The sequence below is a fragment of the Rousettus aegyptiacus genome, unplaced genomic scaffold (genome assembly GCF_014176215.1).
Source record: "Rousettus aegyptiacus isolate mRouAeg1 unplaced genomic scaffold, mRouAeg1.p scaffold_m13_p_3, whole genome shotgun sequence".
NCBI lineage: Eukaryota > Metazoa > Chordata > Mammalia > Chiroptera > Pteropodidae > Rousettus > Rousettus aegyptiacus.
In genome coordinates, this window is record NW_023416306.1 from 15229091 (window position 1) to 15245773 (window position 16683).

A 16683-nucleotide genomic window follows, 5' to 3' on the forward strand; every position below is an offset into this window, starting at 1 on the left:
CCTCCTTCACTGGGAGCTTTGGAGTCCGTAGACCTAGGCTCAGTTTATTAACTGAATGACCTTGGGTGATCCCTTTATCCCTCTGAATCCTGGATTTCCTTCAGCAACATAGGGTGCAGAGTACGCACCTTACTGGCACTTGGTTGGTGCTGAATAAACACATGTTGCATGAATGAATGAATGAATGAATGAACAAATGGGTGAATAACTTCTATCTATTCCTGGCCCTTCACCTTCCCTCATGCCCACTCTGGCTGAGCACACTGGTAACTCCTGGGAGTCTAGCTCAGTAGTGTACACATTGCATTAACCTCAGAAGACTTGCATCTGTGACTTAACCAACTGACTTTCCTGACCCATGACCTTGGCGGAATCATTTCACTCCTGAAGTTCCTCTATTTCCCTGTCCATCAAACACAAATGCTAATGCCTGTCTTATCTCCCTTGCCAAATTCAGTCAAAGCCCAAATGACAGCAGAGATGAAAGGGCATTGTGACCTGGAAGGAACTGGCCACACACCAATGCTTCTTCCCACATGGGCTGCTCATGTGTCTGAGCCAAGGTGAGAGTCCAGGGGACCGCCCGGTGCCAGGAGGCTGAGCTGACGTGCTTCCTGGCTCGCCGCCAGGCACGACATTCTCCTGCCAGCATCGTCATTCCTTTGCACATAGGTATTTTGTCTGTGCATGGGAGGCCCTTGCTCTTTTGAGAGAGACATAAAGAGAAGAGTCAGCAGAAAACCTGCCGAGGTCTGCAAATGTGCTCGGACTATCAGCAAGTCCAGGGTCCCGTGGGCTGGACAGAATAGAAAAGTTCAGTGCGAATCTGGGACATCAGAAAAGTGGACATGGACTCTCTCTCTCTCTGGCTTGGAACTGGTTCTTCTAGGTCCCACATTGCATATAAATCGTCCATAGGTTCACCTGTGGGTTTTTCTTTGTGGCGCCTGGTTAGAGCTGATAGCACAAGGCAGGGGCTTAGGGAGGCATGAGACAGAAGGGCTCCCTTCCTGTCCTCTTCTCAGCAGGACATGAAGAAGTCCCTCTGCTTCAAGTGTCCTCTTTTCTCCCCTAACTGAATCTCTGAGGTCAAAATTGTACCTAAGCCTTCCCTGAGATACACAAGCTGCAAGTCGACTTTTTCTCTTTGATCTCTTACGGCCCTCCCCAAACACAGCACACGCTACCTGTCATTCATTATACCAATAATGACAAGTACACTTATTGAGAATTAATTACCTGCTAGCCACTATAAGAGAGACTGTGCTTTATATGTCCTTTCTCACTCGCTATCCTCAGAGCTACTTGACAAAGTAGGTCCCATGATGAGCCAAAACTGAGGAAGTAGCTTCTAAGAGGTCACATGATGAAGAAATAGTATTACCGGGATCTGAACCCAGGCTGTCCAATCCCAGCTGACCCTGGCTTTCCCTGCACTATCTGACAGACGACATTGCTCTGTCCAGTATGGTGGCCATTAGCCCTACGTGGCCACTGTATACCTGAAATGCGGCTAGGAACTGGATTTGAAACTACATTTAATCTTAGCTAATTTCAATGTAAATAGTGACACATGGCTAGGGACTACATATTGGCTAGCAGAACTCTACTGTGTATGGTTCAACAGCTATTTGTACTCAGTTCATGTCACCCAATTTAGACTCTGAGTTCTTTGAGAGACAAGGTTCTGAGCTTTCCTTCTTAGCTCAGAGTAGGCACTCAATAAATATTTTTGTAACAGACTAGGCTTGCATATGGTCCCCGTGATCACCTGGGTAACAGACTCGCCTCAGTCACAAAGCTGTTGTGTGAACTGGAAAATTCCCGTAACCCTTAGGGGCATCAGGTGACTTGCTTATAAAATGGGGGACAAGTTCAGCTCTTCACTGGGCACCGTCTGCCCAGGAGGTCTTCTTACCTGTATGGAGAGTCGGGATCAAAGCAAGTCTTGGTGACATCCGTAATGTCAGGGTCACAGCACTCTCCGCCATCGAAGTTGAACCGTTCGTAGTTGCAGTCCATGTCGCACACCCCATTCTGCTGCTTCTTCATGAAGGCGGGGTGACGCAGGTGGCGGCAGTCCCCGCCGTCGTGGCCGGTCAGCGTGTGGTTGCACTCGGGGTCGCAGTTCTCGTCCCCGATCTTGCCGATGTCACAGTTGGCCAGGATGAGGCGGTGACGCAGAGAGGAGTTGCTGATGTCCAGCACCTCCAGCTCCCAGGAGATGTTGTAGAGCCTGAAGGCCTCGGCCAGCTGCTGGTGCTGGAAGTCGATCTGCTGGCGGCTCACCGTGGGGTTCTCGTGGTCATCGTCGTACAGGTTGATCACACGGTACCGCACCACCTTGGGCCGGCGGAAACGTGGGAGCTGGTTGTAGCTGGCAATGACCTCTGCATTGTCACACAACGTCTGCCCACACAGAGGGGGCTCCAAACTCGTGTCCAGCAGGAAGCCATGGGGACCACTGAATTCCACCCGGGGGATGTTGCCGTCTTTCGTGGGGGACCAGGCGCGCTTCACGTTGTCCCAGTTCTCCTGGAGGAGGAGCTGAGGTAGGGGAGCATAGAGGCCACGGGCTTCCATGTCCAGCAGCAGCTCCCGCTGAGTCCTGGCCACCTTCCACAGACTGAGACGCTCGATGTGGCCCCGGAAGTTGTGATTCAGAGCACTGCCTCCCAGCATGAGCACTTTACACTTCTGGGTCAGTGGGCTGAATATGCCGCCCACCTGCTCCCCGGAGGTTGCCACCTGGGCACCGTTCACATAGAGCTTCATCAGCTGCCCATCGTAGGTGGCAGCTAGGTATACCCACTGCCCGGGGAGGTAGGTACGGTGGGCACTGATGGTGGTCACTTGCCGGGCCCGGTCTGTCTTCAAGGAGAAAAAGTAGCGTGGGTCTCTGTTGCCTTGGTCACTGATGGCGTGAATGCCCACAACCCATCCTCGATCACGAGAGGCATAAGAACATTTGTCGTACAGCCCTGTATGACCCCAAAAGAGAAAGATGAATAAGTAAAGGATGAAGGAAGATGGGGGTAAGCTATTTTTTCTCTAATAAATTTCTACTGGGATGTCTAGACCAAGGTCTTCAAACTATGCCCTATGGGATCCTGACAGTGACTAAAGGGGCCTCTGGGACCACCCCTAGGGCAGGGTGAGGGTTAGAGAAACTCACAGGACAGGTGAGTTGGGTGTGGGGGCTTCTCACCACAACTATAACCCAACTGGTTTCACTTTTATTGGTTGTGAATACGTAGCACACAAAAATCATTTTTGTTTTAAGAATGGGTACTTGAGCTAAAGAAAATGACACCACAATGATAATTAAATTAAATTAATTCAATGGTAATTAAAATCTAAAGACTTTTAATTTTGTTAATATGTTAGATAGGGAAGAAGACTTTATAATTAAGAGGGTATTTTACGTGTAAGATGATATAGGATGTAAGAGGAGAAACAGAGGAAGATAATAATGAATAGAAGATGTTCATTTCATAGGCTAGCCCCCATCGTGGTCACCATAACTGAGTGTACATCAGCCATTAGCAGTCATCGAATGATCAGTGGTGGTGATTTGTTGAGAAAGTTGGCCTGAAGACGTGAGGGTCAAGCAAAGGTGATGCTTCTGTTCTCACAGGGGTCCTAGCCAGCCTGACATTTATTCCCCCAAAAATGGCAGGCATGCTTCATATCTGAGCTGGAAAGAGTTTTAAAGATCACCACTTTCAACTCCTTCACTTGACACGTGAAAGGATTGAGACCCAGAGAACGGAAGTCATTTTTCAGGTTACACAGAGTCACTGACAACTTTCCTGAGACCCAATTCAGTTTGTTTTTCCCTAACACTAAAGTTAATTTTTTTTAAACGTGCAGCTTCTTAACATTAGCAGATGTTGGGGACTCCTGCATAATAGCTAATAATAATAAGCAAAAAGTACCAAGCTTCTATGGGCAGATCGAGCATTGTGCTAAATTCTGTGTGTGCATTAATTCATTTAACCCATGAAACACTCCCCAGGTGGTGATATTAAGTTAACAGGGAGAAAATGGAAATTAAAGGTAAAGAGATGGGTTTAAGGTCAACTGGTTGGTAAGTGGGTCTTGAATCCATCACACCCTGGGATTCACCGTCCTTTGCACTAACTCTACAGCACCTCCCTCTCCCTCATCAGTGCCGCAGTGGATTTGGATCGCACCATCTGCTTGGGGGTATCACAAGTTTTAGTTGGGTGTTTGGGAAAGTTCCAAGCCAGGCATCTCTAGATTTACTCTGGGAACCCCAGGAAGTCACTTAGCAGATTCTCTCTGGATCTAATTATCTTTACACTCACCAACCCTCACTCCCCAGCCTTCCTGGAATATACCCAGTGTCTTTGGCACAGACAGGCTGTTGGATGGAGAAGAGGGCTTTCTAATTAAGAGTGTATTTTAAGTGTCAGATGATGTATGAGGCCAGGTGGGAGGAGAAAGAAAGGGATATGAGAATGAATAAAAGATGCTCATTTAGAGGGACAGTCCCTACATTCAGCTGGAGAACTGTTGCGGTCACCATAACTTTGTGTATGCATCTGCCATCAGTGCTCATCAAATGAGTATGGAGAGCTTCCAGAAAAATCAATAGAGGAGGCCCACACAGTCTTTCCTCTTTTGTGGGCACTGGGGCCTTAGAATTTGTGTAAATCTCTCTGTCGGCAGCTGACGTGGATGGCAGCTTTGGCCGGGCATCTAAGTCTGCCTACTCCCTGCTTCTACTCCTACTCCCTGTCCAAAAGTCCTTCGGGAAATGGCCAGAGTGTCCTCACAAAGTCAACCTGCTCTCACAGGCTGGGCAACCGTGACGAAGCTCCAAGTACTTCTTCTGCGTCTTTGGTTCTCCACTTGGGAACTAAATGAAGTTCACCTCACATGCTTGATCCAACTCTGCTTTTCTGTGATTCCAAGAAGCTCTCCCTGATAGCCCTGTAAGGAATGATCATTCTCTTCTCTGAACTCATTTTGATTTTAGGAAACTGGACACTTGCTCGTTTTAGAGTCATCCCACTCCACCTCCCCTGACCCCAAACGAGGGCTTCTGGAGAGTGACGACTCTGTGTCATCTGTGCCCTGTCTAGTTGCTTGCTCCATGCCTTGCCTACAACAGGCACACAGTAAGCGCCTCATGAATGAGGACAGGAATGACAGGCTGTCGGATGGAGAATAAATAGAGTGGGAGAAGAGAAAAGGACAAACAAAATCAAACGCACTAATTTATGTCTCCATGGCTAAAGGACAGAGAGAATCAGAAGACAGTGTATTCTTAGTAGGGTAGAAAGAACAGGATCTCTGGACTTGGGGTAATTCTGATGCTAGCAATTACTAGCTGTACATCTGGGGCAAATCACTTCATCTCTGTGGGTCTTAATTCCCTCATCTGTCTCTCTCTTTAAGTATTTTGTCATACTTAAAAGATATAGCAGATGAACCATCTTTGGCATACAATGGCTCCCCAAATGGAAGTTCATTTTTAACATGCTGGAGGGTCTGGGAGTGATGTCAAGGATGAAAAGTAGTAAATAACAAGCAAAATACAGAAAAGCCAGAGAGAGAAGGTACCCTGAAGGCATCTTGACCAATACAGCCGGAGCAGGTAGCATGCAGTCTCAGAAAAGCACCAGTCCTCCTCCGATCCCCTGGCAAACCCCACTTAGAAACCATAAATCCCCATGGGCTTACAGGCTAGTAGGAGACGGGGAGTTAAAGGCTACCTCCCCACTGACCCCACCAAAGCCAAGGTCTTGCTCTAGATCTGGAATGCGTTACTTCACCACGGGAATCAAGGAGAAGACTGGTTCCCGAAGTCCCCACTCTTGTGCCCCCAACCCACCACCCCTCAACTCACCTTCTCTCCCTCCCCTGGCTCACCCCCTCCCCTTACACACTTCAACAGAAAACTCTTCTAATGAGGAAATTAACATCTGAAACAGGATCCTTGCTCCCTCTCTCTTTTTCTTTCTCTGCAGGTTTTTATTTTGCCAGGGCCTCTCAGTCCCTGGTTTTCCAGTTTTCTTTGGAAGGCTGTTGGTAGGGTCAGCAAGGTAAAATGTTTACACATCTGTAGGGTGCCCTCAGTTCAGAGCCTTCCTGGGGCTTGGGACCCTGGCTCGGGCCACCTAGTTTGCAGTTGAGAGAGAAGGAAAGAGTGAGAAAAGGCCAGACTGGGCAACACCAAGCAGAGGGCTGAGAGGTGGCTTAGCCCCAGGAGACAGAGAGGAAGGGCAAAGAGTTGGTTTTCAGTGGAACCAAAAGGAAACACGTTAAGGGAAATGAGAAGCTGGAAGCGGTGGCTTCAGAAGTTCCAGGGACGTATTTACTTGGAGTGTACGTGGCAAAAGGACTTCAGTAGGGATGGGTGAGGGAACATGATGGTGATGGGGACCTATTTCTGTATGAAAACAACTTCGTCAACAGAAGTCACACTTCAGGGGGCTGGCAGGGGGGACACTGCTGTATTACCAGCCCAGAACCAGAGATCTGGGCTCAGCTTGCTGGATAAACTTGCCCCGAACAAGCCAGACCACCCCGTATGCTGGTGGGGCCTCATTTACCTTCTCTGAAAAAGGAGGGGTTCGGATGAAATGATCCCCAGCTACAATTTAAGAGCTTTTTTGTTCACTGTGAGAATGATCCCTTGTAAGTAGGGGGTACTCAAAAATATGTGTTGATTTGAATCGGCTGTCTCATGTCATTCCCGATTCTGGCATGCTTAGGTCCCCTTTCCTCTGTGTATATCCACATGGGGCATGGAACCATATTCTCTGGAGGATACGGATTTAACCCTGACACCTCCACCCCGTCTCTCCTCATGGCTCTTCAGGAAGATGGCGACATAGTGAAAGAAACGGTGAGAGTCTGTCTGAAGTCAATGCCATCTGCATGGCACTGGAGGTGGATCCCAGGGGATGTATCCCCACCTGGCAAGATGGAAGGCCTCAGGCCATCCTGCACAGGTCTACATCCGATTAGCATAAGCCTGCCTCAAGGCTGTAAGCACATGCAAGGGGCTGTGAAAATGGGAGAGAGGCCCCTTCCAGGCCTATATGAGGTGTCTGGGGTCTGCCTCACAGATGGGAAGACGAAGGCCCAGACCAGGAAAGGAGCTCGCCCTGGGCCTCACAGCAATCACCCGTCACCAGAACCCTGGGCAGCCGGCCCCTCTAACATGTCCCGATCTTCTCGCAGATGGGCTTGCTGTGTAAAGGGCTCTATAGCCCCACCTTAAAGTTTGGTGTTCCCTCTAATTGCCTCTTTTTATCTACCCATTAAACCTCACCCCTGAAATGAAGAGCATGTATAAGGAGGCAAATCCGGAGGCAAAAGCTTGTGGGGTGTATCCTGAAGCCTTGGTCAAGGTTGGACTGAGAGACCCCTTGGGCTTTGGAGTCACCCTCTAAGGATCGCTTTTACTGACCCTCGTCTGACCACTCCATTCCACCCCAGTCACCGGCAAATCTTCCTCCCATACATTCATCATACTTCTTCCCGTCCGAAAATGAACCACTTCTGTATATCCAGTGTCTGTGTTTCCCACATATGTGTCTATTTGGTTCATTTCAAAATGCCCAGCATCTAAAACAGAGCCTGGTATCTTGTAGGTGCTCCACAGAGTTTGTTACTGAGAAAAAATAAAGGAAGGAAGTGGCGAGGGCCATCTCTCTACTGTCTTCTTTAAGGAGGGAACAATTGTGGGGATCATTTTATGAACTATGTAGATGTCTAACCAATGTACTGTATACTTGAAACTAATTATAATAAATTTTTTTTAAAAAAGCATATTACCCTTTATTTAGGAGTTGCTAAGCACCATGCGCTCTATATTAAGTCTCTCACTCAATCTTCACAACTATTGGCATTCCCCATTTTTCAGAGAAAACTGAGCTCAGGGAGGGGAAGAGGCTTATCCAAGGCAACACAGCTTAGATTTCCGGGCCAAGGTTCCTGATCATGTCACAGCCTTGAGCATCAAGTGTCGGCTGTTTGGAGGCATGGAGCCCTCCAAAAATACGTCTATAAGGTCCACAGGGCCAGCACAAGAAGCTGAATAGAACTGCAAACCAGGAGGCTGTTGTTCATGTCATTCTTCTGGCTGAGCCTAACTTAGAATCAATGGTTCTTTATGACTAGCGCTGAATCTCTTCCACTTGGCTCACTCCACCTCACAGGGACCCAAGATTTTCCCAGGCCTCGTTGTCTCTCTGGAGTTAGGAGTGCCTCTCAAGGTTGCTGTCACACCCTTGGCTGCCTCCCACCTTTCCCATTTGTGATGGGCTGAACTGTGTCTTCCCGAAGATCATATGTTGAAGTTCTAGCCCCTAGTACCTCAGGATGTGACTTTAAATGGATCAAGGGTCTTTACAGAGGCAATAAAGCCGAAGTGGGTCTGTAGAGTGGGACCTAACCCAGTATGACCGGTGTCTTTGTAAGAAGAGAAAATTAGGACACAGACACGTGCAGAAGATAGACCGTGACGTCGGGGGGAAGATGGCCATCTACAAGCTAAGAAGACAGGCCTTAGAAAAATAAATTAAGAGAAAATAAATTTCTGTTGTTTAAGCCCCCCCAGTCTGTGGTTTCCTTATGTGATGGTAACCCTTGGAAACTGTAACACCGTCATTCAACAAGTTTTCTAAGCTCTCCCGCTAAAATTTCTCTAATATCTTGCCTTGTGCCCCATTCAGAATCCTGTCTGGTTATGATGCACTGCCTCAATTTACTCAACACCTATTGTTAGCAAAGCAAGGTGTAAGGAAGATACAAAAATTGGGGGTTTGGTAACCCCAAGGAAATGTTGCTCCTGGTTGAGGGGGGCGGGTCTGAGATCTGAGTTTCAGCTCTAAGGTACATTTCTGAAGCACCTGCTGTGTGTTGAGCAGATAGATAGTTGCTTCTGTGCCAAGATGTCTCACATAGAACCCTCATAGAACCTTGTATAATAGCTGCTATTTACAAATGAGAAAACAGACTCAGAGAGGTGAGATCACCTGCCCAAGGTCACAAAGCACTAAGCAATGGGAAAGACTGGAACCCCAGGCTCCTAATTTCAAGTTCAGTCCCACACAGACTAGCAAGAACTCAGCTATACCTTCATCCTGTTTGCTGTTGTTGTTTTTGTTGTTGTTGTTTGTTTGTTTGTTTTAGAATGTTTTCCTGAGATGGTTTAACGCAACACAAAATTAACTCTGATAACATTCGACTTTCTTTCATCACCGTCGAAGAAGAACAATTAGTAAAGGGTGACAATTTATATCAAGTTTCTATTATTATTTGTTTTCTCTCATTTGGATAGTGGAGGTGGGATTAGAGAAAACTCTTCCCGGGTCATTTCTGCCTGTGATAATGTAGCATTTTCAAATAAGTAACAATAATAATAATAAACATTTGTTGAAAGCCTCTAAGTGGCAGTCTCTCTGCTGTACACAGGCACCCTATTTAGTGCTTATAATGACCCAGCAAAGTGGGCTTTCTTGGTATTCTTTGGACAGAAAAGGAAACTGAGGTATAGAAAGGCTAAGTAACTTCCCTCCCCAGGGGTCCCAGCTAGAGAGGGGTGGAATTACAACCACACTCACTTCAAAGCCTGAACTCTTCTGGATGCTTTTCGTCCATGGGATAACTCTTAGGCCAAGGTCAAGGTTCTTGTGTCCCTGCTCTGCCACTACTCTGCTGTGTGTCCCTGGGAAAGGGGCTCCCCTCTTAAGCTTCTTCATCTCCCCACCCTATGAGATAGGAGGGTTACACCAGAGTTGCCTTTTGTCTCATACACTCTGCGACTCTGAGATCCCAGGCCCTTCAGATGTCACAGCTTTGGTTCCCACCACAGCATAGGCAAGGTCACGGAGGAAGGGAAGAAGGAAAGGAAGGCGGTTTCAGGTCCTCCAATTTAAGGATGACCACTAGCGGTGGGACATCTGCCAGGGGAACACAAGCAGAGGTGAGAGGAGGTGGGGATGAAAGGGGGGAATTTAGGTCAGCAATCTGGTTTCTTTCAGGAGGCTAAAAAAATTAAAAGCTAAAGGTTGAAGCTGGTGCCTTTTTTGTTGCATTTTGTTTTGTTTTCCCTTCTGTGATTTAATGGCTGGTATCAAAGCTACAGAGGAATGCTTGAGAGAGCAATCCTATGGAAAGCTTTTATCTGCCCAGAGGATAGTGATTAAAACAGACAGATTTGGGTTAAGTGTATCCATGGTCCCTGCACTTGGTTCAGTCAGGGGGAGGACCACCAAAATGACCCTAGAAGACTCAGGAGCCCAAGGCATTCAGAGGAAGGCTAGGACGTCACAGAGGCAGGTAGATGAGGGGCTGCTCCTCAGCATCCTCATCCCTCCAGACCCGCCTTAGATCAGAGGATTGATCTTAGACTCAGTGGAAGGAGGCGGCTTGAAGTAAATCGTACCTGGCTGGAGGCTTATCTCAAACTATACTGCATTCTGGATATGCCTCTCGCCTGGTGTAAAAGAGGCTGGAGCATCGAGAGTGACTCTTCGGAGCAATTCCCAAGGTCAAGATTAGCTCAGACGTCTCTCCTGTGTTGACCATGCAAGTGAATGTGTGGGGCCAGATTTCCCTTTGCAGGCCCGTGTGGAGCAGCAGAAAGAGCATCCATGGTGGCATGCACGTCTGCTGTCTGCCTCTCTTATTTTTCCATGTTGGGAACCATCATCTGAAAGTCCCCTGACTACATGAGTCTGCTTACCTTTTGTAATAGTCGTGTGACCTTGGATGGGTTCATTCAACTTTCTGAGCCTCAGTTTTCCCACATGTACTTCAGGGATTAAAAAGTTTCCTATGAACTTCATAGATCATTTTTCAGAGAGAAAGGAGATCAATGTATGCCTATTTCCCTGTAAACTATTAAAGGCTCTCCAGATGTAAGGCAAGGTTGACGACAGTATGCCTAGGGGCTCCTATAACCCATAAGCTTTATTAGACTTATGCTGTGTGTTTGGGATGGCAAAGTGTCCTTGAGGGCTCAGCGTGCACTTGCGTCTCCCTCGGGCTCTTGACTCTCCAGCCTGCCTTCTTTGCTTCTATGTCAGTAGGCTGTGTAGATACAGCCAGGTTAGGGTCTTATAGATCGACGACTGTGCATTCAAACGCTGGCTCTCCCATTCACTAGCTACGTGATTTGGAAAATCAAGGCTCTCCTACTCTTAGTCTTCACATCTGCAAAATGGAGAAGATACTATCTCCTGCCAATGGTTGTAGGGAGAACTAAGGCGATAATGAAGGAACCAGGACTTGGCGCGTGGTCACTAACAAGATAACACGTGTTAAGCATGTGTACTGTGGAGTCTGATCTGTTGGAATCCCAGCTCTGCCACCTGTTAGCTACGTAGCCTTGGGCAAAATCTCTTCACCTCCCTGATAGCTTCATCAACTGTAAACTGATAGTAACAGTACTTAATGCGTAATGCCATTCTGAGGATTTATGAGAGAATGCAAACACTCATTTGCATAGCGTGTGATAAATGTTGGCTACACTTTTTATTGATATTAGTCATAAAATGTCTGTTCTTTTTTTCTCAGAATTAGAATCATTTGTTTTTTTCCCCTTCTTTTGTGCTGTTAAACTTTATTCTTTCTGACTTGTTCCCTGAAATAGACATGCTTTTTGCTCTCTTTTTTCACACATTGTCAATGAAATCAGTGCATGTCAACTTTAAAAAACGGGAAGTAAGAGGAGGAGAGGGAAAAAAAAGACAAAGATGAAAGATAAGGGGGAGTTAGAGGGAAGACGGGAAGGAGGAAGAAGATTCGAGCATTTTCTTTTTGTTCACCCTTCAAGGTTGCTGTAGCATAAACCAGACCCTGGTAGACTGAGTGGTGCTGATGTTGGAGAACACAGCCTACGTGTGGTCACTTTGCCAATGTGAGAACCTACAAGCTCTCCCCGCTCACTTACCAAAACTCAGAGACAATGACATCACTTCTCTGCAAATTGTCAAGGACCAGCACATCCTGCCATCAACATCCTTCACAGCAGCTCCAAGCCCTCACCTTTCATCAGTCATGGAATCAGGCATAGTCAGGACTAGAGTTTCCCTTAAATCTTTAAACCATCCCTTTTTACACCCAACCTCTAGCTTGAATCGCCTGTAACACATCTCCACAAGTTACTGTTCATACTTCCAGAATCAGAGAAGTCCTTGAGGTCTGAAGAAGGCTTTTTCACTTTTGGGCATTTCTCAGTGCTCTCCTGGAGTGAACCCAAATCATCTCCCTCTCCTTTCTACCCAGTGGTCCAGGAACTGGTGTCCGGAAACACACAGAGTTATTTTGTGCCCTTTACTCCAGGACAGCCCTGGAGACATTTGAGGCTTTTGATTATTATTCCTATCTCTTCTATTCCCCAAATTAACAACTCCGAGTTCTGCCTGTTTTATCTACTTATCCGTTCACCGATCTAGTCAACATATATTCAGAGGCATCTACTGTATCGGGTCCTAGCTGGACATCCAGGTTATGGACCACACACAGGCTACACCTTCTGCTATTCCCTAATTCTAGTGCCAGTCCTTCTTGTGTAGATACAATAGCAATGATACTATGCAATTAGGAAGACTTATTATTACCATAGCTGCCTCTTGATATTATCCCTAAGATCATTACCCTGATTTTCTAATGCCATGCAGAGCCACTTGAATCAATTGAGAAAAAAGTGGAGGCATTTCTAGGGTTCCATGCACAAAGTCAAAGAACTTTATGTGCATTAGCTCTTAAATTATTATAAATACTTTATAAGTTCTTTCAGTCTCATTTTCTAGATGAGGAAACTGAGACTCAGAATGTTGCATTGACTTGGCAAAGTCCAGTTGCCTTGTAATAGCAAATAGGATTAGAATCCAGCTCTCTGACTCCAAAGCCAGGTACTTAACCAATGCCTTATGTTTTCTATGAATAAATATAAACAAAATTATTTTTAAATTAGTTGAATATTTATTTCTTCATATAGAGAATTTTTTAAATCTTCCCCATATCAATTATATACATTCTGTTGGTTATAACAATACAGGAAACATTCTTAAGTTTACTTAAAATTTTAAAGTGTACAAAGCATCTCAATTATTTAATTTGCTTCTCCCAGAACTCTCTAAACGAGGCAAAACAGAAATTATGATTCCGTTTGCACACATGGGAAAAATAAGGCTCCAAGAGGGTAAAGAGTACATGTCTGTTCACCACTTTGCATCCAGACTTCCATATGGTTCCTAGAACATAAATACTCTGTAAACATTTGCTAAATGAATAGATGGATGGAAGGAAGGAAGGAAAGAAGGAAGGAAGGAAGGAAAGAAGGAAGGAAGGAAGGAAGGAAGGAAGGAAGGAGAGATAGAAAGAGAGAGTTAGAGAGAAAGGGAGAGAGAGAGAGAGGGGAGAGAGAGAGAGAGACTCGGATTCTCTGACTCGATCGCTACGCGATATGCGAGAAGAGGAGAGAGTAGATCCTTCGCAATCTCCCTTCCTTCCGTCCTTCCTTCCTGTCCTTCCTCCCCGTCCTCCCTTCCGCTCTTTCTTGAGAGAGAGGGAGGGAGGGAGGAAAGGAAAAAAGGGAGGAAGAAAAGAAAGTTCCAAGGCTTGTGAGGAAACTTAATTTGAACAGATTTTGACAAACCATTTTTAGACTACTGGAACAAAAGCCTCAACTTGGGGGCAGGAGTGGGCATCTTTGTGCCATGGGCAAGGCTCTTCTATCTTCTGACCCTCAATTTCCCCATATACACAGGGGGAGGCTGGCATCAGCAGTCACTAGTTTGGTTGTATAAAGTACTAAAATAAGTAATAAGGATCAGAAAAGCACAATGAAGCCGAGTGCTGGCATCGCCAAGCTGTGTGACCTGAGGCAAGTTGTACCCTCTCTCTGGGTCCCTTTTTTTTGTCATCTGTGCAAGGTGGAGATTATAATGAAATAACTTCTAGGGATTTCCTTGAAAACATAGAGAAAAGATTTCTAAATTGGGGACAATATGAACTTTTGCCTTGATTTGCCACTAATGTACTACTGATCTTGGGCAAGTTCCTCTTCATCCAAGGTCACATCACCACTTTCACGGGCCCTGAGCTCTTTTTCCATATGTGTGTGGAAATCATATGTGTATGATTGCATTTGGTATAAATATGTATATTATCAAGAGGCTGGGTTCACTTTTACATAAGTTTTTCTTCTGATTTTAAAAGAAATTAGTCCATTTTTATGGACCCCTAAAAGTACTGTGGACTTTAGGCACTGTGCCAACTTGCCTAATGGGTAGGTCAACTTTGGTTCCATCTCTAGACTTCAGATCCTCATCTGTAAAATGGCATCAGGAGGGAAACTGAGCACCTGTAGCCAGTCCAGAGCGCTCAGAAGGATGGGAAAGGTTCCCACACAGCCAAGCCAAATGATGTCAGTTTCATAACTGACGCAGGCCCACAGCAAGTTATGTAAAAACACACCCCAGACAGTGTGGGCTGAGCTCTGGAAACAAAAGCTCCTCTCTGGGGTGAGCCTGCCATCACCTCATCCAGGCCCACACAGCCAGGGGAGAGCCTCTCAGGGAGAAAGATGACAAAGGGAGATAAGGCAGGGGCGCGGCCAGACAGGCAGATCCCCTCTTTTCAGGGCTGGTGCCATCTGGAATTACTCTCCTGTATAAGGACAGCAGTGACAGCTGATGCCTGCCGAGCGTCCACTGAGTGCCAGGCACTGTGCTAAGCTCTTTGCACGGATTAGCTCAGGCAGCTTTTATAAAAATCCAAGCAGGGAGTATTGTTAGTATCTCCATTTTACAGATGAGGAGACTGAGAATCAAAGAAGTCCAAATTACTTGCCCAAACCTGAGTAAGTCACGGGTAGGTGACAGGGGTGGCGTTCAAACCCAGGCAACCAGACTCAAGAGCTCTTGTTCTTAACTTTTACCTTATGCTGTCCAGACAGAGGAAAACTGACCATGTGAGGAGGAGGGGCAGGTTTTAGTTATCAATAATTAAAGTGTAACAGAGTGAGTTCTAGCACAGGTAGAAGCAAACAGAGCTACTTGATTCAGACAAGAAGGCTCAGGGAAGTTTTCCTGAACGAGTAACTCAAGGACTGAGCCTTGCACAATGAATAGGAATCTGGTCAGGGAAAGCTGGACAAAGACCTTCTAGCAAAAGATGAAGCACAAGCCAAAGCCATGAGCTGTGACATCTGCTTTTGGTGGAACAGAGGGTGCACAGAGTAATAAAGAGAAATGAAATAGCAAGGGCCGTCTGAGGCTAGATTGCAAAGGGCTGTGAACGGCATGCCAAGAAATCTGAAATTTATTCCGTAGACAATAGGGGCTCTTTGGTGGTTTTTCAGGAAGAGAGTCCATGGGGGTGGGAATCATTAGCTAGGGATTTCATGGTGTTCTTATTCGTAGGGTCACAGAACTGAAAGACCAGGACATGTCTCAGGACTCCCTGTCCAGTGCTCACTGGCAATCTGTAGTTATTCAGCCTTAAGACTTACAATGAAAAGCATATCATAACTGTATGTAAGCAAAATTTTGAAGAGAGAGGGCTGATAGACTTTTCTCATATTAATTTTGTTGTTTCACCATCTGATAGAAAATTGTGAATTGTGACTCAACTCAAAGGAGCTCTTTAAGGCTCCAGATGAATAAATGGTATTTAGTTGCTCATTGAGACTTCAAAATTTTAATTTTATTCCACGAGGTGAAGGATGATCTAGCTTGGCTTTGAGTTTGGTCTCTAGTTAACCCTGATCAAATACGGTTGACCTTCTGGAGCTTGGTTTCCCCATCTACTCCACTGGAAAAGGCTGAAGAGTAGGTCTCTAAGTTCCTTTCTAGCTCTGACAGTCTATCACACAAACTCTTGAGATGCATGTATTGTGTTTTCTCTGACCTCATACTTTGAGTGCTTAGTCTGGGACTTGACACAGGGTAGGCCCAATGAACAATTGCTGAATACATGGAATGAACTGAGCTTTTAACTCAGGACTCCTTTGGAATCTTTAGGGGATTTTAAATGGAAAGTTTGGAATCAATGACCATTTTGTAACCTAAAAAGCATAAAGGCGAGCAGATCAGTAACCCAGACAGACTAGGGTTTCCTCTCTGTCTGTAAAAGATGTTGAGGAAATGAACAACTCTGGACGTCTTTCAGAGGAGATTGATGGGGAGGAGGTCAAGGACACTGCAAGGTCGAGGGGTAAACCAAACGTGAGAAAGCGTGGAGGTGGGAATCTATGTTCTAGGAACACCAGCTAACTTTGTTTAGTCAGAAGGATCCCCATAGGTCAATGGTTTGCAATCAGTGCATGTTTGGTCACGCTTCCGCAGACATTTCTGGTCATCACAACCACAGGGGAAAGGGCTGCCACTGCATCACGTGGGTAGAGGCCAGGGATGTCGCTAAACATCATACAGAGCACAGGACAAACTCCCACAGTAAAAAACTATTCGTCCCAAAATGTCAACAGTGCTGAAGTTGAGAAACCCTGCTATAAGGAACTAGAATAATTGTGGAGGGAAAGAATGTTCAGGGAGGAAGTTGAATGTGAGGCTAAGGAATTCTGACCTGATCTAGAGAGTTTCGTGGGGGAGTGGTTACGACATGGAGTCTGGGGACTGATTCTACCATTCTTTGCTGTGTGACCTTGGGTAAATCTTAACCTTTCTGTGC

The 16683-nt window shown here is 46.1% G+C and overlaps 1 protein-coding gene across 1 annotated transcript in view; it reads right to left on the bottom strand.

Annotated features, from left to right (window-relative positions):
* Positions 1-16683, bottom strand: part of PAPPA (pappalysin 1) — a 221432-nt gene that overhangs the window by 186617 nt on the left and 18132 nt on the right. Inside the window, exon 2 of the mRNA XM_016152350.2 lies at positions 1919-2981. Within this exon, the coding sequence (XP_016007836.2) occupies positions 1919-2981 (1063 nt within the window). The remainder of the gene's footprint in view (positions 1-1918; positions 2982-16683) is intronic.